The sequence below is a fragment of the Mesoplodon mirus genome, assembly GCF_964341445.2.
Source record: "Mesoplodon mirus genome assembly, chromosome: 11".
Lineage (NCBI taxonomy): Eukaryota > Metazoa > Chordata > Mammalia > Artiodactyla > Ziphiidae > Mesoplodon > Mesoplodon mirus.
This window is the reverse complement of record NC_138987.1, coordinates 35,693,605-35,716,880: the sequence shown is the minus strand read 5'-3', so window position 1 is coordinate 35,716,880 and position 23,276 is coordinate 35,693,605. Positions and strand designations below refer to the sequence as shown.

The window sequence follows — 23,276 nt, the reverse complement described above, 5'->3', positions numbered from 1 at the left end:
GTTCTGCAGCCCCCCAATCCACATGTAACTCATTACTGCCCCCCTCTTATTTATCTCAGTAGCTCCCTCTCCCCCTTCCCCTCTGCTAGGTACTCTAGCCCCTATTAACTCTGCATTAAGCATTCTACATAATAAAATTAAAGGTTCCGGTTACCTGCTTGGTGGGCCTGACCTGGCCTGTCTCTTGGTCTCTTATCCCTGTACCTGTGCTTTTTCAAACACTTTCTGAAAGGAGCTAGGGGTAGAATGCAAAGAACAGACAATCCAAAGGTCTCCTCTCTCCCAGTGCAGCAGGTTAGGACAACTGGCATCACAGTGGGGTCAGTGTGTGCTCAGAACTGAGGCCTCAGATGGGAGCTCTGCCCCCAGCGCCAGCTGTGCCCACACTGCAGGTGGGCCACTTGCTGACCCAGCTGGAACTCAGCGAGAGCGCCTTCCAAGCAGCCCTTTCTTGCCCAGCAGAGAGGGGGCCTTGCAAAAAATTCAAGGAACAAGTATTTGAAAGGTAGATCAGGCCTCACGTCTTGCTGTCTGCAGTCAGCAGGCCTGGTCCTTTAGGATGGGTGGGTGGGCCTTCTCTCACTGTACCCTCCACTTGCCACCTCCCCCAATAACACACGCGCGCACACACACACACTTGTCCAACACCAGGATCTAGCCGCGTCCTCGTAGCAGCTGCCTGTGTCTAACTGTGAACCAGGATGGCAGACGAGCCGTCTAATCCTTCAGCGTTTCCTCCCCAAAAGCTCTTTCCTCAACGGAATTCCAACCTGCACTCTGGCGCCAGGAGCTCCTCCACCTCAGGGACAGGGAAACCTCTTCCCCGTGCTCCACTGACAGACACCTCCAATAGCTGCAAGTCCTTCCTTACACTCAGCTCATAGCAACAGTAATAGCTACCATGTACTGGGTGCTCCCTGGCCAAGTGCTTTATATCCTTCAGGCCTATGAGGGAGTGGGTCCAATCGTTATCCCCATTGCCCAGATGGGGACCTGACACTTTGAGAGGTGGGTGCTAAGAAGTGCTGGTGCAGATTTTGAAGCCAGCTGACTCCAAAGCTTGCGCTCTCAACCATCTTTTCCACCTGCCCTACTTCCGCTTGTAATCTGAAGCGATGATGCTTTCACGGCTCCAGACCAGCATCCCCAGATCTTGTATCTATTTCTTCTGTCTGTGGGCTCCAGCCCCTCACCTCCTAGTCAGGACCTTGGGCAGGGTAGGGGGCACCTCCCGAGTGGCCAGACTACCATCTGGAAGCTACGTCATGCAAGCTCTTCAGGCCACTTCGCCAAAACCGCTGGCTCCCATGAAGCAGAGTGGTAACTACAAACCCCTGCTCTTGTAGATAAAACCTGCGGCCAAGTCAGACCACCTGTATACAAGTGGTTTTCTAGTGTTTTGTTGATGTTGTGCTGTAGATAAATGCAGGATTTTATATTGATCTTTAACAGATTTCATCTTGTTGCATCTGACCATTTCCCCACCTATATTAAATCCTTCAGAATTCTGAATCCAACTTACAGTTTTCCTGAGCTTTATGTCTGAAACTGAAATATCCTCATTCAGGTCATTAATGAAAAAAGGTTGGAATGCAGAGGGACATGCCCTGTGTATACCACTAAAAACCTCTCCATCCGTTCTGTTAACTATACTCTTAGGGAAAAGACTGTCCAATCAATTCTGAATCTAATTTTATCACCTTAAAGTACATGCTTCTCCATCATAGCTGCACAGAAAGACTGCCTGATGCCTTGTTAAAATCAAGGTTCACTGTATCTGTGGCATTCTTCCAACCTACCAGCCCAGTAACCATTGAAAAAAGAAAATTTGGTTCACTTGGTGATATTCTTAGAAACCTTATGCTAGCTCCAGGATCCTTTTATTATCCAAGTGTTTTCAAATATGCATAGCCTATTCTAGAATTTTGTTAGGGATCAATCAGTACCAACCTAATGTGCTCATAATTCTTACAACCCACCCTTTCCCTCTACTGACAAGCAGGACATTAGTCCATTTCTAGTCTGTTCAGTATTTCCAGTCTTCTCCTGTGCTCAGTGGGATTGTGGACATGGAGCTGGCAGGGCAGGTGGGAGGGGCTACATCAAGAAGATGAAATCACCACCTCCAGGACCTTGCGAGGCTCACTGGAAAGTCACTGGGGATACGGGAGAAGGGGAAATGGCCCAAAAGAACAAATAACCCGACACAAGTCGGGAGACCTGGCTTGTGCTCATGCCTTAGACCTGAGATTCTGGATGAGCTCAGGCCTCAGTAAAGCAGTGGCTCCACATGTAAACAGAGAAGGGACAGGTGTATCTGGAGAGGGTTGAGGAGACTATGCCCTGGCCTGGCCAGCTGAGCAGGAAGGGGCTGACTCCGTGAAAGCGTAGCAGAATGGGAAGGGGGAAATGGGAGGAAGAACACCCCTTTCTCCAACTCCTCTACGCCCTATCCCCTAAGGGTTAACCCCCTCCCTCTCCCAGCCGCTTCTCTCCTCCTCCACCCAAGCCCCATCTCCCTTTAATCACATCTGATACTGAGCGGCCCAGCAGGAACAAAGAGACCATTTAGAGAAACGGGGCCAAGAAAGTGACCCCCGCACTCTGGGGCGGCCGCCTGGATGCCAGCACAAAGGCGGCATTTCAGAGCTGAAATTTCAGCACCCAACTTGATTAAAGGATTCCACAGGCTTGGAGGAGGGTGGAAGGGGGTGCGAAGTCCACTGCTCCCTAAATTAACCCTTCTCCAGAGCAGCAAACACCCCTCCCACTCCTGGGGATGCTCATCACTCCCACCCTGTCCAGGGGGCACGCACCCCCAGGGTCCCTGCCTCTTGCAGAGGTCAGGCAAGCCCAGCTCCTCCTCTTCGTGGAAGAGGAGCTGGCAGCAGAAGGGAGGTCAAGGCTGGAATATTCAGGAAGCCATTTTCCCTTCTATCCCTGTTGGTGTCAGTATACACCCTCTCCCTGTCATCTGTTCCCCCCACCTGCCAACCCCAAGAAAGGGAGGAACCAGCATGATTGATTGGGTAAGCAGAGTGAAGAGAACAGGACCCATTAGAACCTAGGGCAGAGAAAGGGGAGCTCCAGTCCTGATTTAATGTCACACCTTGAACCCAGCAGCCCTGCTCCCCTGCCCACCATCATCCCAGCACCCATCCTAGTGAAGGCTTCGGAGGAGCAGGGGCCCCACACAGAAGGGGAAGGACATCTTCCAGAAGCTGGCAAGGAGAGGGTATGGGTGTGGCAGACCAGAGAGGTGGGTCATGAAAAAACGTGTGTGGGGAGTGGCCTGACAAGCGGGAATCGGGGATCGAGGCGGGGGCAGGGGAGGGGAGGCAGGGGTGGGCAGGTGCTCGGCCCTTGGTCCAGCTGCTGACTTGCCCGGCAGGGCTCTCTCGGGGAGGGCAGGAGATCACTGCATCCCCAAGCTTCCTGCTGGGGCACTGGCTCCTGAAAGGGGATCCGAGCCCACGATAAGAGGCTCGAGGCAGGTCCTTAGGAAACAATGGGTGGCTTGATGAGACCTGCTCTGTGATACTCCTGAGAAGGGAGAAGCCCCTGCAGCCAGTCCCCACTGGAAAGGAAATTGGGGGTTTCCGTGGCAACCAGCTCCCTGGGCACAAAGGCTTGTCTGTCTGCTGGGAAGGCAGCTGAGGTGTCTCCTGCAGCAGCCTCTGCTCTGGTGGACTGCGAGATGGAGGGAGGGACGTGGGGGAGCCACAGGGGGTCAGGGTCCCTGGTGCTTCCTAAAGAGCTGACAGTCGCAGGGCCACTGGGATGGGTGCACCCTCCAGGCAGCAGGGCAGAAGAAGTGGGTAGGCCTCCCAGGCAGCTGGAGGCGGAGGGGTTGAAATGTTGAAGAATTTATTATTTACACGTATAAAGAATATGAGACTAGAAACTGGGGCTGAGGCACAGTCAGGAAGATGATTCCGGTTCAGTCGGTGATGATAAGCTCGTCTACCCCCCAGTCTTCATAGCTCCCGTCAGGCAGGTAGCGGCGAATGATGATGGGAATCTTTCGGGCCCTGTGGCAGGGGAGAAGTCAAGGTACATGAGGGCTGGTGACCCCAGCCCTGCAGCAGAGGGACAGAATGTGCAGAATGCAAGGCAAGAGAAGTCTTAGCAGCATCCTCTTGAGACTATGAATGCACTTTGTAGGAAAGGAATTACAACAGAAAAAGTTCCTGCATCTCTGAGTGCGGGACTTGAGTCTGGAAGGGCTCTGCCATCCCATGGCTGAAGGGAGGAGGGGGAAAAGTAGAGGATGTTGGTGAGGCCAACTGCAGTAGGAACAGGGAAATTCGGACAGACAGCAAAGGTCCAGGTCTCATCAATGTCCTCCCCTCCCCCTTTGCCTGCCCCCTCCTCCCCCTCCCTCCTCCTCCCTGCAGGGCTGACTCCCAAACAAACTAAGGGTCTACAGGAACAAGAACCACACTTCCCCAGCAGGGAAGTGGGGGAAGGGTGTGCAGCACAGAACCCAAGGGATGCTTCCCAGGGCTCTGGAGCAGTGAACCATGATCTGGGCGACTTACTTGAGCTCTTTCATGGCGATGAGCAAGGGATCTGTCTCCCCCTCCAGCTCCACCATCACGGGGGCACACATCCTGCAGGTACAGGGACAGGTGTTGGGGAGACTACAAACACAGGGAGGAGGGCCCAGAATGAGGTCGGGGGGGAGCTTCACAAACAGGACCAGATCAGCATCCCAGTCCTCACCCAGAAAGGGCACCTTCCAGGTAGGCGGGCCAAGCGGATGCAGAGCGGCATTTCAGGGGCACTGACGGCGAGGGTACGTGAGCGGGAGCCTGGAGACTAGACTTAAACTTTGCCTCCAAAGATACTGAATTTTTTTCCCCAAATCTCACTATCCTCATTTGTAAATGAAGACAAAAAGCCCTGCCACACCTACAGAACAATGATGCTAAAACGCTACTGGCTAACAAGCAAAGACTGAGTGCCATAGCTGCCCTCAGCCCTTTACAGAGTGCTGTATCTGAGGTAAGTACTCTTGTTACTTCCGTCTTACTGATGAAGAAACTGAGGCACAGACGGGTCAGTAACTTGCCTAAGGTCACACAGCCAGTAGGTGGCAGAACCAAGATTTGAACCCCGAAGGCTCCTCCCTACTGTGCTGCAACACCTCCCATTATTTTTAAAAGCTGGTGATTCACAAACTGAAGACCGGCACTGTGAACGGGACAAGTGTGAGCTTTCATCACCGGGCCGTGTGACGTGCGTCATGTCAGCTCCCCTGCCAAGGGCCTTCCCCAGGGCCCATCACAGACTCCTGAGCCTGCAGCCACAGCAGAGTGTTCCAGCACAAAGGACCCGCGTGTGCAAAAGCTCCCCCTTCTGACCACTCTAACTCGACCCCCCAGCCCTGCCTCAGGGCCCAGCTTGCCTCATTTTCCTTCTCTGTCTTGGCAATGCCCCCTACAAGGGTCCTGCTCCTCCAGCCTCTACACAGGGCCTGTGGTGAGGCGCTCCCCTCCTTACCACCCTTCCATGACACCCCACAGCCATCAGGCAGGAAGAACCTCACCTGGCCCCTGCTTACCTTTCTAGTACCTTCTCATGCTACCTGCCTATATTTACCCCACATTCCAGCCATACCAAATTACTACAGTTCCCTAGACATACCCTGTTGTTTCCTTTTTTGCATCCTCGTACAAGCTCTTCCTCTCCCTACAGGCCTGCAAGAGGCTCAGATGTCTCCACTCTGGAAAGCACTTGCGGAAGCCTCAGTGCCCTGACTCATTTCACATGCGCTTCTCTTGGCACCACTATCACTACACTGTGACTACTTGTTTGAAGTTTTCCAACGAGACCTGGTGGCCCAGGATCCCAAGCCCTAGCACAACACTTGACCCACAGCAGAGGCTCTAGAAACAAACAGGCCAGTTGTAGGCCCACCTCCTCTAGGAAGCCACACTTATTGATTCCAGCTCAAGTTTACACTAATGGATCCCAAACCTGATAATCATCAAAATTACTGGGAAAGTATGCTAAAAATACAGGTCCCCAGGTCCTTCCCCAGACCCTTCCCCCCCACTCTCTAGTGAAGGATCCTGAGAACCTGCATTAGCAAAGCTCCCCAGGTGCTTCTGATAACCAACCAGTCTGAGAACCACCAGTTCACACTAAACAATCTACTAATTTCATTGCTAAATATTCTGATGTCTGTTACTCCCCAAAGCCTGAAAATTTCCCAAGGGCAGAGACCAAGTTCTTTAACTTTCTCTATATCCTCTTTCAATAATTACTGGAACTTCCCCAAAATGTAAACCTTTAAAGAATGGGGCAAAATGCTTTCCCTGATCTGCATATGCCTTATTTCTTTCAAGATACGAATAACTCAACAGCAGTAATTCATCCAGCCCTACTATGTGCACAGGAAGTGTGAGAGTGCGCCCGGAACGGCTCCCCCTGTGGCAACCATTCAGCCGCCAGGTGGGGCTAATGAACCAGAGAGAGGCCTCATCCACAAATATCCAAGAAACATCTGTTCAGCATCTACTAAGTGCAGAATTGCAGGCCTCGTACTCAGGATAAGCTCCAGCCCTGGCTGTCCAAGGGCTTACAGCAGCCGGAGAACCACCAGACAGCACCCTAGCCCTCAATCGGAAAGAGCACTATAGACTAGACTAAGCTAGACCGAGTCTTGCTCCCCAAGGAAAGCAGCACGCTGGGCCTCGGTAGTGTTTTAAATGCCTGCTCCATACTGTCCACCAAATGCAAGCCCATCTTCTGAACTTGTCACTCAATGAACCAGTGACATCTTTTCCAGTCTTGTAACCCAAGCTACTTGCCATTCCCCCACCACAATCCATACATGCCTGCCTCTACCTGGACCTTTCCTAGTGCTATTTCTGGCGCCTGGGATACCTTCAAAACCACCTCGCTTTAATTCTAATCTCTTCATGAGGCTTCCCCAGTCACCCCTGCCATTACTCCCTTCTCTCTTTTGTTTCTCTTGTAAAGCAGCAACCCCATCCGCCTTGGGTTCTGGGTATTTAGAACAGGTCCATCTCTCCCACCAGACTGTAAACACCTAGAGACCTGGGGAACTGTGTCTTTAATCATCCCTGCATCCCCAACAGGTACAAGCACAATATCTTATTCGATGCTCAAAGACTTTAACTTGCATACAGTCTATTTGTTTGAAAAGTACTTATGAATTATTCTTTCTGCTTGATCACGTTCAGCAGATACAAGCACTGCCCGATCAGTGCTCTGCAATGATGGAAATGTCCTCGATCTGCACTACCCATCACGGTAGCCATAGGGAGTTACCGGGCACATGAAATGTGGCTAATGAGACTGAAACACTGAACTTCTATTTAGTTTTACTTAAATTTAAATGGCCAAATGTAGCCAGTGGCAACCATAACTGCGGTGCAGGCCTAGAGGATCCTGACCCCAGTGATACCAAAATCATCACACTGAGTGCAGCTCTCATTTCACCCAGACCAGCAAGGAGTACAACCAGGCTGGCAGGAGGCCTACTGCTGCCAAGTGGGTGAGGAACGACGTTGCCCGCCCATAAAGCCCTCTATCGAGGTGAACATGGCGGTCACCTTCCCTCCGCAAGACTGGAGGAGATGAAGCCCAATGCTGTTTAAAAACTTGGGTGGGGTGGGGACGGATGGATGCATAGATTGAGCATCACCACTCCGCCAGCACGCACCGTCCCACAACTCTGGCCCCAGCTTTTCTTTCAAGCCTAGTTTCGACTACTCCCTACTTGAAGCACCCCCTCCTCCAGGTACCCACCATTTCCCACAGCAGCTTGTAAGAGGCCTGGGGTAGGGCTCCTTTCCCCGGCCTCATGTTTCCCCGCGGAGGACATCCCACGAGAGCCACAGTAACCTGCCCGTCCCCTCTCTGTCCTCCCACTTACTCTCGCCACAACGGAGGAGGAACTCATCTGACAAGGGAGCCTGGCGGGGAAAGCACGCATCTGCGGTCCAGCCTCTTCAAGAGTCCCTGCTTCCTCAAAGCCGCCTGATCTGTCCTCCACGATGCCCACAAACTTAGCAGGCAGGCTGACACCTGCACAAAGGGCCTCTGGTGGCTGCCGTGCCCGCGGCTGTGGGGATGGACACGGAAGCGTCGCACGCTGCGATCCCCACCTGCCTGCGGCTAGCTCCTGAATCGTGTGAGTCTTCAACTAGCTCCAAGCTTGGGGGACAAAGGAAAGGCTGCTAATTTCAAACCCCCAACCCCCTCCCCACTGCTCTGTGCTTTCACGTTTCCAGCGGGACCTCTACAGGGAGGGCTCCCTCACTCCTCTGGGCTGGCCCTTGTCTATCGACTCAAGAACCACCTTAAGCCCAGGGGGTGCTGCTACAGCACCCCCAACTAACCAGCCCACAACGGTCGAGGGTTGATCTTATTTTATTTATTTATTTATTTCTGCTTCCCTAACTGACAGGCACTTGTTACACTCTGTGTTCTTATCACTATTCTACTGTACTGTTATCTGACTTCTCAGATGTTTATGTCCTATTTCTCCACTGGATCACAAACTCTCTGAGGGCAGGGGGTCTAGCACAGTGCCTGGCACACAGGGACAGCACCACCCTTGTTTAGCGTGTGAGAAGAGGGAAGGTCCGTGGTCAGGTGCCAGGCTGAGCCGCATCAACAGCGTGGAGGTTCCCTGTAGCCTGTCTGATGGAAAAGATGGTGAGGAGGCTCATACTCACGCGATCTGAAGGGCTCGGGTGCCCAGCACACGGGCTCGCTCATACTTGGTCATGTATGGTGTGGTGATTCGCTTCTGGTTGGCCTGCGGTCGCTCTCCAGAAGGGAGGATCTCAACATTCTCCTGGCCCTCCTGGACACCAAGGAAGAAAAGAGGGAAAAATCTCAGGATGCATTATCGGGGGTGAGGGGCAGGATGACGACGACAACGATTATAACCACCACTATGCTACTGCTTGTTACGTGCCAGTGACCATGCAACTGCCTTATTAACACCTCATTTAATCCTCACAATAACCGTATGCGGTGGGGATTACAATGCCCATCTTAGAGGCTTGGAGGGTTAGCTAACTTGGCCAAAGTCTCAGACCTAGTAAAAAAGGACTCATGATCAGGGAGTCCAAAGCCAGCTGCCTCATCCAGAAGAGAAGTCCTTGAGCATCCATACAAAGAAGTCCTTGAGCACAGACAACAAATCACCCTAAGCAGGAAGAGGAACAAGCACCCCATCTTTACATATTCATATATTTAACAATCACTTATTAAGCATCTGTCATGTGCCAGACATCATAATAGGTGCTGAGACAGAAAGCTAAGAGTTTCTGCTCTCAAAGAATACATAGTCTGGGGAAAAAGACAAGAGTAAACAAAACAACAAGTGCTATAAAAGTATGCAAGTGTGATGTAAAAGAATGAAATTAGAACACTCCCTAACACCATACACAAAAATAAACTCAAAATGGATTCGAGACCTAAATGTAAGACCGGACACTATAAAACTCTTAGAAGAAAACATAGGAAGAACACTCCTTGACATAAATCACAGCAAGATCTTTTTTGATCCACCTCCTACAGCAATGGAAATAAAAACAAAAATAAATAAATGGGACTTAATGAAACTTAAAACCTTTTGCACAGCAAAGGAAACCATAAACAAGACGAAAAGACAACCCTCAGAATGGGAGAAAATATTTGCAAATGAATCAATGGACAAAGGATTAATCTCCAAAATATATAAACAGCTCATACAGCTCAATAATAAAGAAACAAACAACCCAATCCAAAAATGGGCAGAAGACCTAAATAGACATTTCTCCAAAGAAGACATACAGATGGCCAAGAAGCACATGAAAAGCTGCTCAACATCACTAATTATTAGGGAAATGCAAATCAAAACTACATTGAGGTATCACCTCACACCAGTTAGAATGGGCAACATCAGAAAATCTACAAACAACAAATGCTGGAGAGGGTGCGGAGGAAAGGGAACCCTCTTGCACTGTTGGTGGGAATGTAAATTGATACAGCCACTATGGAGAACAGTATGGAGGTTCCTTAAAAAACTAAAAATAGAATTACCATATGATCCAGCAATCCCACTACTGGGCATATACCCAGAGAAAACCATAATTCAAAAAGACACATGCACCCCAATGTTCATTGCAGCACTATTTACAATAGCCAGGTCATGGAAGCAACCTAAATGCCCATCGACAGACAAATGGATAAAGAAGATGTGGCACATATATACAATGGAATATTACTCAGCCATACAAAGGAACGAAATTGAGTCATTTGTTGAGACGTGGATGGATCTAGACTGTCATACAGAGTGAAGTAAGTCAGAAAGAGAAAAACAAATATCGTATATTAACGCATGTATGTGGAACCTAGAAAAATGGTACAGATGAGCCGGTTTGCAGGGCAGAAGTTGAGACACAGATGTAGAGAACAAACGTATGGACACCAAGGGGGGAAAGCCACGGGAGGGTGGGGATGGTGGTGTGCTGAATTGGGCGATTGGGATTGACATGTATACACTGATGTGTATAAAATTGATGACTAATAAGAACCTGCTGTATAAAAAAATAAATAAAATTGAAAAATTAAAAAAAAAGAAGTTCCTGTGGATGTAATCACACCTTATGTACTGTTTTCTGTATAGCTTCTTTCACTCAATGTTATATTTGTAGATTTATCCATTCTGTTGTGTCTACCAGTACTCTGTTCATTTTCACAGCCATCTAGGATTTTACTGTTGGAATATACCACAATCCATATAATCGTTCAATTATAATGAGCATTTGGACTATTTTGCTATTATGCTATGGATTTTCTTGTACATGTCTTTTGGTCAACATAAGTATGCATCTGTGTTGGGTATACACCCAGGAGCGGGATCACTGGTTCCTAAAAAATATACATATACACTCCCCTTTAGTACATAACTCCATAGAGTTTTCCAGAGTGCTGGCCCAATTTACACTCGGACCAGAATAATATAAATGTTGCTCTAATTGCTCCACACCTTTCTTCTCACTTGGTATTGTCACTGTAAGATGTTTGTTTTGTCTGGTTTAATTTTAGCCATCTCAGTGGGTGTGGAGTGGTGTCTTGTGGTTTTACTTTCCAGTTTCCTGATGACTAATGATGTTAAGCATCTTTTTTATATATTTATTAGCTATTTGGATATTCTCTTTTGTGATGTACCTGTTCAAATCCCTTGCCCCTTTTTGTATTGGATTTTCTGCATTTTTATGATTGACTTGTAAGAATTCATTGTATAGATGTACTTTCTTAGTTATATGTTTTGCAAATATCTTCTTTAACTCTTTGTCTTTCCTGTTCACTCATTTACTGGTTGTAATTTAATTCATCCAATGAGTGCCATTTCACTAATTTACAGAGTTGTAGTTGTGTGTGTGAGCATGTGTATTTAAATAAACAAAATGGAATATCAAAGCACTTCAAAAAATATATTAGCAAGAAAAAAAAAAGTATGCAAGTGTGCCACAAACTTAACAAGAAAGTGAGAGACATCTACCTCGTACTGGGGGTTACAAATACAGTCCAGAGATGAGACTTGGGCTGGTCTAGAAGGATGAGTATGAGCTGCCAAGCTAACGAGGAAGGAAAGGGCATTCCAGGCAGGCTGAAATGCATGCACACAGGCACAGAGGAGGGAGAGAAGGTACTAAGTCTGGACACCTAATTGTGGAGTATGATTAGAGCAAAAGGTGTGTATAGGGTTATAGGCAGAAGAATAAATTCTGTAATAAAGAATTAAGTCAACAAATATTTACTGAGTGCTTACTATATGTCAGATAGTATTCTAAGCACTTGGGAGAGTGCAGTAAGACAGATAAAAATTCTTTCTCCTATAGAACTTACATTATAATGAGATGAGAAAAACAATAAACAAAATTAGTTAAGTACAATGTGTAGTATAAAAGCAGAGAAAAGACAGGGAGTGCCAGGGTGGTGGTGTTGGAGGAAGGGGTTAATGTGGCAATTTTAAACAGGATGGTCAGGAAGGCCCCACTGAGGTGATATTTAACAAAGACCTGAGGAGGCTGAGGAGCAGGTCGTGTGCATATCTAAGGGAAAGGAAGAGGGAACAGCACAGTCAAAGGTTCTGAGCTGGGGTCTCCCTGGCATGACAGGGACAGCGAGAAGAGATAAGGTCACAGGGGGAGCAGGTGGCCAGATCATGGAGGACCTTGTACATCTTTTTGGCATTTACTCTGAATGAGCTAAGAAGCCACCGGATGCAGATTCTGAACAGAGGAGAGACAAAGTGACTTAAGATTTAAAAGGATCACTCTGGATACTTTGTTGACAATATTCTGTAGGTGGAAAGGGCAGAAGCAGAGAGACCTTTTAGGAAGACCAACTGTAATCAATCACGTGGGTAGGTGAAAAAGACGACTCTGGCCAGCAGAAAGGCAAACAGCAGACTGAAGGCAGGAAAACCGGCAACACATTTCTGCAGTAATGTGGGTGAAAAGCAATAAAGATCCAAACCAGGCTGAGACACTAGGAATGGAGAAACGAAAACAGGACTGAACCACATATAGGAGGCAGAATCAATAGGACCGAGGTGGAAAGGGATCAGAAGGATAGAGAAGGAGGTTTCTGACTCAGAGAACATATAACCTCAGAGTGCCAGGCAGACAGGAAATCCCAAAAGAGGGCCTTCAGCTTCCTAGCCTTAAAAAAAAAAAAAATCGAGGGATCACTCTCTCTCCAAGAGGCACATAAAGCACTTCTCCCTCCATCAGTCAAAAGGGACAGAAAGTCCTATTTTATCTATGACACTAGTAACTCATTCACCTAGTTGCTCAAGCTAGAAACATGGGAGTCATCCCTGTCATCTCCCACTTTCTCAGCCCCACATCCAAACCACCAAAACCTCTCTCTCATCCGTTTTCCCATCACCGACACTACCAGCACCCAAGTGCAGGCGACAGATCTCACCTGGACGTCTCTGAGAGCTCCCTGATTGGGCTCTCTTTTACCCTTGTTCCTCCCCAATTCATTCCTCGCTGGATCATGCCGCTCCCCAGCTCAAAACTTGTCACTGGCTTCCCGATACCTTCACGCTACAAAATCCTGCCTGATCTTGGCCCTTACCTCTCCAGCCTTACCCCAGGTCACTCTCCCCCTCGCTCTTTATGTAGCCCCACCTTGCAGAGCTCCTGGTACGTAATCAACATTCAACACATGTTTGCTCCATGAATGAAGGGAGTATTTCAACGGTCAGTAAGCTAACTGCCCCAGAAGCCACGCGCTGTGCTCCAAGTGGACAAAAGCCTTCGGGCCCACCCTGAGGGGCTCCTCCACTACCCAGGACTAGATCTCTCCTCACTCTAACTGGCGGTGCCCTGACCACAAACGGGAGGCAGATGCATTCAGTCAGTCATCACTGGCTGGGCTAGGCGGCAGCTTGGGCTGCAGAGAGGGGAGCCCAAGGCTAAATACTGACCTCCTCGGCATTCTCCAAGTCATCTAGCCCTTCATCCTCCTCCACGTCATCAAAGTCGTCGCCATCAAAACTGTACAAGAAGAAGAAGCCAGTTAGAGCACCACTTAGTAGATCAAAGAGGGCAGAGATCTGTGTCTCATCTGAGTTACTAGAATAGGAGGCGCTCAGTAAATATCTACTTAATGAGTGAATCACTTAATAAATCATTAAGTCGTTGGATTTCCTCGTCTGAAAAAACAAACAGAGCTTACTTTTCTACTCCCTCCTCACAGAGCCCTATTTCCATGCTCCCCTTGGGAGCAAAATTCTTGCAAGAGTTGTCCATCTTCACTGTTTCCGATTCTTCTCTTCCCATTCTGTCATCATCTCACTCCAAAGACTTTCACCTCCATGATTCCACCCAAACCATCCTTTCAAGTTTGTTAATGTTTTCCACATTGCTAAATGCGATGGACTATTCTCGTTCTCATTTAGCCTGATCTGTCAGTTGGCCCACAGGACCACTCCCTCTCACTCAAAACACTCTCCTCACTTGACTGCAAGGACACCTCACGCTCTTGGTGTCCTCCCACCTCACTGGCTACTCCTTCTCAGTCTCCTTTGCCTGTTTCTCCTCTCTTCCCCCGAAGCACTCCATGTTGGGATTCTCTGACACGCAGTCATCTCCTCTTCTCTACTGACACGCACCTGATGATCTCCTCTGTTTCTCAGCTTTGACTAATGTACTTATGCTGAGAACTCCCCGGTTTTTATCTTCAGGATAGACCTCTCCTCCAACACCACACGTCAGGTAATCTCCTGGGCTCTAGCTTCAAAATAAATCCAGACTTCAAAACCACTTCTCACCACTTCTACTACTATCACCCTAGTACAAGTCACTACCCTTTCTCACCTGGATTACTGCAAGCCTCCCAGACCTTTACCACCTCAAAGTCTCCCCAGACCCTCCTCTGGATTACTTCTATACTACAGACCTACTACGCAATTCACACGACCCCGCATTATGTATATGGGCCTGCCCCCTCTTCTAGAAAGGGACCCCACCTGGAGAGCAGAGACTATACCTAATACACCTCAATATTAGGTATTGACACAGAGCCCGACTCAGCGGAAGTTTGCTGAAAGATACCTTTTTCAGTGATCCTCTCTGGACCCTCGAGCCGGGGTCTTTCTGTGCCCAGCCTCTGGCCGGGTCTATGCTGCCGGCTCACCGCCCTACCCTTCTCCAGCTCCGCGGGCCCCCTCAGCACCCCCAGTCCCCTCAAAACTGCCCCCCGACGCCTGGATCCTCAACTTCCTTCGACCCAGGCTCCCGCTTCACCCGCCCCTTGCGACGCCCCGCAAAAGTCACTTCGCTCCCGCACTCACTTGTCCTCGTTGTCTGACATGACACCCGCGCCACAGCTACCGGGTTCTGCGCCCCAGACCCGAGCGGAGACCCGCAAACTGTACGCCTCCGCCTCGCTCGACGCCAAGCGTACTCTGCGCCTGCGCCGTGACCTAGAGGTAATCACTTCCGGGAGGCAGGCGCGGCAATAAATGTGCGCATGCGCCGAGCGGCGCGTGCGCGTTACCATGGTAGCCAGACAGGCTAGCTGCGGGCTCTAGTCGCTGAGATCTCAAAAGTATTTCTGCGGCGCCCCGGGGCGGGTGCTGCTTCAGAGCCCTGGTTACGATCTGCTGAGCCCAACCTCCGCTCTCTGTGGGGAAGGGCCACCCAGCCGGGGTCTTACTTTAGGGTGAGGTTTCCGTTTGGGCGTGTCACCCAGCGGGCACGGTTACCCTAACGCCCCTTTCCTCCTGAGGCGTCTTCTCTGACACAGGCGCCAGGTCAGGTTGAGGTCTCTGTTCGCGTGTGGATCTGCCAGTAGATCTGTTCGGGGTGGGAGGATCGGGCACTGTCGCGATGTTCACAGACGGCATCACGATTCTCTTGCGACTCGACCCCTGTTCCCAAACTATGGGTGGTGTTGGGGGTGTGGGAGCAGAGGTTGGATCTGAGAGACAGGGGGTGTGTCGTTGCGTTTTTCCCTCCTCAGAGCCCTCCTATGGCTTCCCATGAGAGGGTGGAGACAGTGACCAAAGGAACGGGGTTCTGGCGTTGCCCCAAGCCGGCCACTTACACCCCAGAGACCTGCGAGCTGCTCAGAGGTCAGTGCGTTAAAGGACACAAGAAGAGCGGTGGTCACAGTTACTCTCTGTAACTCAGTTCTCCCCTGCATGACTTATGGTTTAGCAATTGCTGTTTCCATTTTACATATAAGAAGCCTGGAGTTCAGAAAGATTCAGGGGTCCTACAACTTGGAAGTGGCCAAAAGTCAAAGAACTAAGAATTTTAGAGTAGTTAACTCTCCTGCGTCCCTTAGATCACACTTTCAATTTCCCCAGGGAAGCTTTATTTCCTCCCCACCCGCCACCACAGTGCAACCAACTGTTAGGTGCCAGCACTCTACCAAATACCTTTTCCTTTGTGGGCTTAGTAGTCAGATACTTAGTGGTCAATTTCCTTCACTGGCAACCTGTAGTCAGATACCTAGTGTGTCCCGTTGAATTAACATCCATCTGCCCCTCTAGTTCATGAACTCCATCAGAACAGGATGCCTGTTTTGGCTACATTTGTAGCTACCATTGTAACTCCAGCCCCTGGCACATGCTTAATGAATACTTGTTCATTCATTCCTTCATTCACTCAACAACAAAAAAATTTAAGCCCACTATGTGCTTTAGACATCGTTCTAGGTGCTGAAAATAAAGCAAAAAAAAAAAAAAAAAAGAAAAGAAAAACAAAAAACAAGCAAAAATTCTTGGTCCCATGGAGCTAATATTCTAGTAGGAAGGTGACAAATAATAAGTAAGGTACATAGAACTTAGATATTGATGAATGCTATAGAAAAAAAACAAAACAGGAAAGGAAGGGAATTCCCTAGTGGTCCAGTGGTTAGGAGTCGGCACTTTCACTGCCAGGGGCCTGGGTTCAATCCCTGTTCCGGGAAACTAAGATCCCACAAGCCGCAGTGTGGGGGCGGCCAAGTACTCAGGTGCTGAATGCTGGCAGGAGGTGATACAATGTTAAATTTCAGTGAGGTGAGATGAAGGCATCTGCTTGCAGCTCTGGAGGCCTCACTGAAGTGCTTTGTCCTGCAGTGATGATGAAGGAATCCAGACTGACAAACTTCCAACAGCGCCACATCATGGACACCATGAAACGTAAGAGGCCATCTGCAGAAGCTTCCAGGGCAGAGGGATTCTGGGCCACATTTTTCATGCTTCTCCATATTAAGGAGTAGGGGACCTCATTTTAAAAGAGAAAAAAAAATTGAATAGTATTTCTGACTCTTGCTCCAGGGGAACTGACTTTGCAGGGTCTTTGCTTCTTCCCCAGACATGGGTCACGGCACATGAGCCCCTCCTGCAGTCTGGCTCCAGCCAACCTTCCCAACAGATCACAGCCCATTCGAGACTTCCTGCCCAGCCAAATACTCTGAACGCTGTCAAGTCTACAAACTAATCCCGCCCTCTTACACACATACCATATGAGCTCTCCAGAGGAGAGGACTGTGTGTATCTCATTCATAGTTTTTTTCATTCATAGCTTAGCTGGCAGGAACAAGATTACTGGCAGGCTTCCAACTTAGGAAAAATATGCAAAACCTTTCCACAGCTCACCTCTAACCACACATTGTACTGTTTATTTTTAAGGAAAACAAAAAAATGAATGTACATGGGCACAATAACAAGGTGCTCGCTAAGATCTTAAAAACAACCTTGCTTTCTGAGATTTAACTGAATCAACATGTAGTGGATCAGAACAAAGATCTGTAGAGTTACCTTTAAGAGGATGCCAGAATGTCCAAACCTGCCAAATTTCACTTGAATCTACCAATAGCTATTGCTGTCTCTCCAGAAAGAAGGTACCTATCAGGAGGCATCTGGTCAACCACAGAGGTATAGGGATGGGAAAGTCAGAGAGACAAATATCAACTGGCAGAGGGAGGGAGGCTCCGTCAGACCAGTTCAGAAGTCAGATCTCCTTCCTCATTGTAGACAAGGACAACTCAGGCTGCCATTGCCTAGCACCACAACACAGCTGAGTCACATAACTCAGTCTCCATACTCAGCAATCTACTAATCATTTGGGGTCCCCTATAACATGACTACAAAGAGAATATGCTAGAAATTCCACTAAAAGTAAATACCAGGAGACCAAGGACTGGGTCTGCCTTGTTCACCATGGTACCTTGGCTCCTAGGCGCTCAATATTAGTTGAAGGACTAATTGCATTAGTGGTTAGGGCAACACAAGTCACCGGTTTGCCTGGCAGTTTTGTTCTCCTTAAAAGACTTTTCTTTAAAATATTGCCTCCAAGCATTGGTGTTGAGTCTGGTTTCTTCTCCTAGAATCATCTCTCTATTCCTCTCTTCTTTTTTTCTTTTTTTCATTTATCTTATTTATTTATTTTTGTCTGCATTGGGTCTGCTGCACGTGGGCTTTCTCTAGTTGCAGTGAGCAAGGGCAACTCTTCCTTGTGGTGCGCGGGCTTCTCATTGTGGTGGCTTCTCTTGTTGCGAAGCATGGGCTCTAGGCGCGCAGGCTTCAGTAGTTGTGGCACGTGGGCTCAGTATTTGTGGCTCGCGGGCTCTAGAGCACAGGCTCAGTAGTTGTGGCACACGGGCTTAGTTGCTCTGCGGCATGTGGGATCTTCCCGGACTAAGGCTCGAACCGGTGTCCTCTGCATTGGCAGGAGGATTCTTAACCACTGTGCCACCAGGGAAGCCCTATTCCTCTCTTAACCAAGTCCTACTTGTTGGTTTGAGGCTTAGTTCAAATTCTGTTGCAAGCCACAAATTCCTCTCCTTCATCTGAACTCCCAGAATTACTTGGGCCATAATTATTTACTGAGACTGAGCCAAAGGAAGAGGTAGCATTTGGTACTGGACAGGCAGAAATAGCAGAGAGAGTAGGAGGAACATTCTAGAAAGCACAGCATCTCTTCAGAGAAGAGAGATAAACCATGGTGTGGCCCTAGGTAGAGGACATGAGAAGGGAAGGGTAGTGGGGAATAATGGCAGCTCTATCCTTCTGGTTCCTCAGGGCAGACACCTCAGAGACATCCTATCTCCTCTTTCTCTTTCTCCCAGACCCCACATCCAACCCATCAGCAGTCCTGTCTGCTTGGTCTTAAAACCATATCCTGACTGTGACTACCTGTACCCTCGACCCCCAACGCTGTATTTTTTTTTTTTTTTTTTTGGCTGTGCCACGCAGCTTGTGGGATCTTAGTTCCTGGACCAGGGACTGAACCCATGCCCGCTGCAGTGGAAGTGCAGAGTCCTAACCACTGGGAAGCCAGGGAAGTCCCAACGCTGTATTTTCAAGGGTAGCTAAAGGGCTTATGTCATTCCTCTGCTCAGAACCCTCCGATGGCTTCCCACCTCGCACACAGTAAAAGCCAGTCTTTCCAGAGGCCTACGAGGCCCGGTATGTCTCTTGCCCTCTGTGACCTCTGACCTCTATTCCCACTATACCCCACCCCTTGCTCAGTCCACTCCTGGCACCCTAACCTCCTGGCTGTTCCTAGACACTCCAGGCACATTCCCACCTCAGGTCCTTTATTCTTGCCGTTCCCTCTGCCTGGAATGCTCTTCCCTGAAATACCTGCAGGGCTGGCCTCTTACCACTTTTGGGTCTTTTCTCAAATGTCTCTGTCTCCGTGAGGCCTTCCCTGGCTACCCTATTTTTAATTGTAAATCCTGCTCTGACACACCCTGCGTTCCATCGCTGTACTGTCACCATCACCATCTAACGTACTATATATTTTACTTGTTTTATCATCATCTGCACCCCAGATGTAAGTGCCATGAGGGCTGGGCTTCATCTTACTTACACTTTACCCCCAGTGCCTTGGGCCTGGCACAGAGCACACGCTCAATACGTATTTGCCAGATGGATGATAGAAGAAGGCTGGAAATGTAAGGGAGGTAGACAGGGGCCAGATCAAACCAGTGGCTGGGGACTGTGCTGAGCTGGGCTTTAAGGCAATTGAGAGGAGGGGCCAGTCAACCAGGTAGGAGGTGACACATTTGGCTGGCCTGGGGGAGGAGCCCCAGATCTGGGTCAAGGCAGTGGGGATGGACGGTAGGAGGGATTGGTGTCTAGCACCATCCAAACCATCCCTCCCTGCCCAGGGACCAAGCAGGTTTTAGGAATCCATCTATAGAAACAAAAGCACCAGGACGAAGGCTTGATGTACAAGAATGTTTATTACATCATCATTTGAAATAGTTTAAAAAAAAAACAACTGGAAATTGCCTGAATTTCTGAAACTAGGAGACTCATTGAATAAATAATGTTTCCATTCTAAGGACTAGTATACAGCTATAAAAAATAAGTTATATATAAATGGAGTGATCTGGAAAGATGTCCATGATAGACTGTTAAGAGTCTATTACTGAATAGAATACAGTATGATCCAGTGTTTGAAACATGAATCTTATATATGCACACGTATCTTTGAACATGTTTATGTAAGCATCAAAAGGAATGGGCTGAGACCACCAAATTGTTACCATGGCTTCTTGTAGAGGGGGGCTCGGAGGGGAGAAGGGAAGACCCTTCTGTACTGTTTGACTTGTTATAACAGGTAGGGACCACTTTTATAAACTAAAAAAAAAAAATGCCAGGAGGGCCCCCCCACCCTGACCCTTCCTTCCACAGGAGGAGACACTCTCCCCCTACAGTGCAGTCCAACTTCCAGCCAGAGGGTGTTGCCTTCCAAGCAGCCGGCCTCAGCCATCTACCTGCCTCCCATCCTGGCTGTTCGGTCCCACCTCCGGCCTGCCAGCATGTGCCAAGCCAACGGGGCCTACAACCGGGAGCAGTTCAAGCCTCAAGCCACCCGTAAGTGAGAGGCCTCCACTAGAGCCCCTCTTCTACCTCCCTCCGAGGGGGTAGGGGGCAGGGAGGCTTGCAGCCCGCGGAGCGCTGAGCAGGCAGCTAATCAAATTCGCACGTTGTTTATACCGATGCTCTTGAACCTCAGCACATGTTAGCTTGGGGGCACTCAGGGTGCACGGGAAACCAGTTAGGTGTTCGTTTTCATACATTTTTCCAGAACTCTCTTTAACCATTAACTGGTTTCCGCCCATCTCTGATGAATGTTTGGCAGTCAGGCATCACGGCCACTGTTCTCTCAAGCTCACACGGTGCCTGGAACCCAGGGCTCCTCTGCGATGCAGCCTATTTCAGGGAGTCGTTCCCCCCCACCCGTTTCTACTTGGCACCTGACATGGCTCTTGGGCTAGCCCCTCCGACAGCTCCCACGCAGCCTCCCCATCCCAGCTGCACCGCGGCAGTCACTGAGTTTTCTTAGCCTTGCTCTGCACCCAGGCAACGTGTGGGTTTTGACGAAGCTCTCTTGTGGGTTCTTTCAACCCCTTCCTGCCTATCAGCTCAGGGGCACCCAGGGTAGAAGGTGCTGGGTTTGCAGAAGCCCTACCCATGTTACCCTGGAGCGAGTGTGCCCAACTGGGAACACGGACCGCAAATGGCGGTGCTCTTCACACCTTAACTAGGCCATGTCCGGGCCCGACAGGAGATCTGGAGAAGGAGAAGCGAAGACTCCAGAATATTTTTGCCACTGGGAAGGAGCCAGCGGAACGGAAAAGAAAGCCCCCTCCTGTGCGACAGGAGAACCCAGACCCTGAGCTGGACCGGTTTGAAGAACGTGAGCCCCCGATGGGCCAGTTACACTGGGGAGGGGAGTGTGTGTGGAGGGGGGAATCCCTGAGGCGCAACCGCAGAACTGCTTCCTGGTCCCAAGAGAAGCAACCTGCCATCCCTGCCATCCCTCCTGGGAGCCTGAGGGCCCCCATTGCCCTGTACACTGACGGCCCTTTCCCTTTCCAGTGGTAAAGGAAATCCAGGAGAGGAAAGAATTCCTGGCTGACATGGAGGCCCTAGGGCAGGGCAGACAGTACCGAGGGATCATCCTTACTGAAATCTCCCAGGTAGGAGAAGCAACAGGGAAATGGAGCCGGTGGGGAGGGGGTGATGCACCCCTGTGAGTGTGGAGGACGAGATGTGAGCAGGAATAAAGGGTCAGCTGCGGCCGTTTCGGGAGTCCGGCTCTAGCCTCCCATCTGTGGTGGCTCCCGGAGTTCCTTCCCTGATCCCCAGCCTTCCCTGATGCCCTCTGCAGAAACTACAGGAAATGGAAGACCTGGACCACAAGAGGAGTGAGGAACTTAGGAAGGCTCTCGCCACCACTTAATGTGCCTCCGGAGGGGGGCGGGAGAGCCCAACCTCTACCACTGGAGCCCACCCCCTTGCCAAGCAGGGTCAGCCCCAGGTCAGCCCACCCACCCCGGCCTTCAGCCATGTAAATGGTTGTATAGCACTGCCCCCACCTAGGGCACCCTGGACATAGCACCCTAGAAAATGGACGTCTCAGAAAATGAGCTGATTCTCCTTGAGACTCTGCCCAGGGATCCTCGGTCAGCTGAGCCTCTAAGACCAGTCACAGATACAGACACATACACACACACAGTCTTTTCTTGGGGAAAGAGCCCCACACACAGTGAAAGCAAGGATCCAGGTCTCACCATCTTGGGTGTATGTCTAAGGGCATCCACTGGGCTCCCTTCCCATGGCCTCACCCACTGCGTGTCCCTGTGTCCGGCACATTAGGTTTTCTGAACTTAGTAATGAATATGATTCCTTTCTTCCTACCTGTCTTAGGACCTACTTATTTGACTTCTTATAGCTTTGGGCAAATATTTAAGCACTGTGATTAACAGGCTAATAAAACACATTTAGCGTAGGTCATTACGCACACCATTTTGTTTTCAGAGGGATAAACCTTATTTGTTCAAGGAGTTAGAATTTTTCAAGTCCAGTTGGTTTCTAGCTGTTTTGCACATTTCAAGTGAAAATGGAACGAAGGCTCCTGGAGCACCCCATGGCCGGGCACTACGGTGGGTGCCGGTGTCACTCTCGGCTGATTCTCTCAATAAATGCCTGTGACGGTTCATTATCCCTATGTGAAAACCAGGGCTCACCAAGATGCTATGACCTGAGTCATTTAACTAGCAAGTAGCCTACGCAGGATTAAAAGTTAACTTTCTGCCTTTCCATCAAACGTACAGCCCATAGAAAGAAACCCAAAGGGGTGGGAGGGACCCAGACTGAAGGGGCCCTGCTTTGGAAGTCCACTCCCAGCCCGTGCGGTCTGAGCCCGGCAGCCTCATCTCCGACGGCTCGCCTGTGCGGCCTGCCTCCAAGGGCTGCTGAGGAGACATCCGCCCACAGGAGCAGCGTACCAGGCCTGGCGCACAGCACACAGCAGTCCCCATGTCTCGACAACTACAAGCCTTATGGTCTCCAGTATTCTGTCATTTTCCTGTCCCCATAAATCAGAGTATTTCAGAAATTTCCACCAACCATCCCACTTGGAGGAATTCAGGTAACCCTCTCAGGCCACATGACCCAAGTTTGGGTTTGCAGAATAAACATGGCCCTGCAGCTTCAAACAAATGAACAGAGAGGACCAGATCAAGGGCTGGGCTCTGGAACGTTCCATGAGAAGCCTGTATCCACACACCCTCCAGAACCTGAGGGCCAAGGGTGCAACATGACGAGGACAGCCGCCCTCCACCTCGAAGGCCCCAGCATGTGGCCCAGGTGCAGCGAACCAGAGAACCCAGGACAGCCCAGGGCAAAGTCAGCCCACCCGTGACACCACATCAGCCTACCCTTGATTTAAATTCGGATCAGTTGCCAACATTTACAAATCACACACACG

The 23,276-nt window shown here is 49.6% G+C and overlaps 2 protein-coding genes across 6 annotated transcripts; one reads left to right on the top strand and one right to left on the bottom strand.

The window, feature by feature from the left end:
- Positions 1 to 3,850: 3,850 nt before the first annotated feature.
- Positions 3,851 to 14,966, bottom strand: POLR2F (RNA polymerase II, I and III subunit F). Its single transcript, XM_082636246.1, has 5 exons — positions 14,846 to 14,966; positions 13,478 to 13,547; positions 8,715 to 8,845; positions 4,542 to 4,613; positions 3,851 to 4,031 (listed from the first exon to the last, which is right to left on the bottom strand). Exons 1-5 carry the CDS (start codon positions 14,863 to 14,865, stop codon positions 3,941 to 3,943), a joined length of 384 nt encoding a protein of 127 aa, XP_082492372.1. The 5' UTR covers positions 14,866 to 14,966; the 3' UTR covers positions 3,851 to 3,940.
- Positions 14,967 to 15,054: 88 nt separating this feature from the next.
- Positions 15,055 to 23,200, top strand: LOC309811819 (UPF0193 protein EVG1). Of its 5 annotated transcripts, XM_082635010.1 has the most exons (7): positions 15,060 to 15,216; positions 15,517 to 15,628; positions 16,622 to 16,684; positions 20,192 to 20,374; positions 21,069 to 21,200; positions 21,383 to 21,483; positions 21,675 to 23,200. In XM_082635010.1, the coding sequence occupies exons 2-7, from the start codon at positions 15,526 to 15,528 to the stop codon at positions 21,744 to 21,746; spliced, it is 654 nt and encodes a 217-aa protein (XP_082491136.1). In that variant the 5' UTR covers positions 15,060 to 15,216; positions 15,517 to 15,525; the 3' UTR covers positions 21,747 to 23,200. The 5 variants fall into 5 exon arrangements, with proteins under 5 accessions (XP_082491135.1, XP_082491136.1, XP_082491133.1 ...); XM_082635009.1 differs by lacking the exon at positions 21,675 to 23,200 and having other exon boundaries at positions 15,055 to 15,102; positions 21,069 to 21,494; XM_082635007.1 differs by lacking the exon at positions 21,675 to 23,200 and having other exon boundaries at positions 21,069 to 21,494.
- The last annotated feature ends 76 nt before the right edge of the window (positions 23,201 to 23,276 follow it).

Bases quoted from the DNA above. Each gene is read 5' to 3' on its own strand.
- POLR2F (XM_082636246.1), bottom strand. From the start codon at position 14,865: ATGTCAGACAACGAGGACAA. The intron at 13,548-14,845 runs GTGAGTGCGGGA...CTTCTTGTACAG, and splicing joins ATGTCAGACAACGAGGACAA to TTTTGATGGCGACGACTTTG. The intron at 8,846-13,477 runs GTCAGTATTTAG...CTTGGTGTCCAG, and splicing joins ACTTGGAGAATGCCGAGGAG to GAGGGCCAGGAGAATGTTGA.
- LOC309811819 (XM_082635009.1), top strand. From the start codon at position 15,526: ATGGCTTCCCATGAGAGGGTGGAGACAGTGACCAAAGGAACGGGGTTC. The intron at 15,629-16,621 runs GTCAGTGCGTTA...TTTGTCCTGCAG, and splicing joins GACCTGCGAGCTGCTCAGAG to TGATGATGAAGGAATCCAGA. The intron at 20,375-21,068 runs GTAAGTGAGAGG...CGGGCCCGACAG, and splicing joins GTTCAAGCCTCAAGCCACCC to GAGATCTGGAGAAGGAGAAG.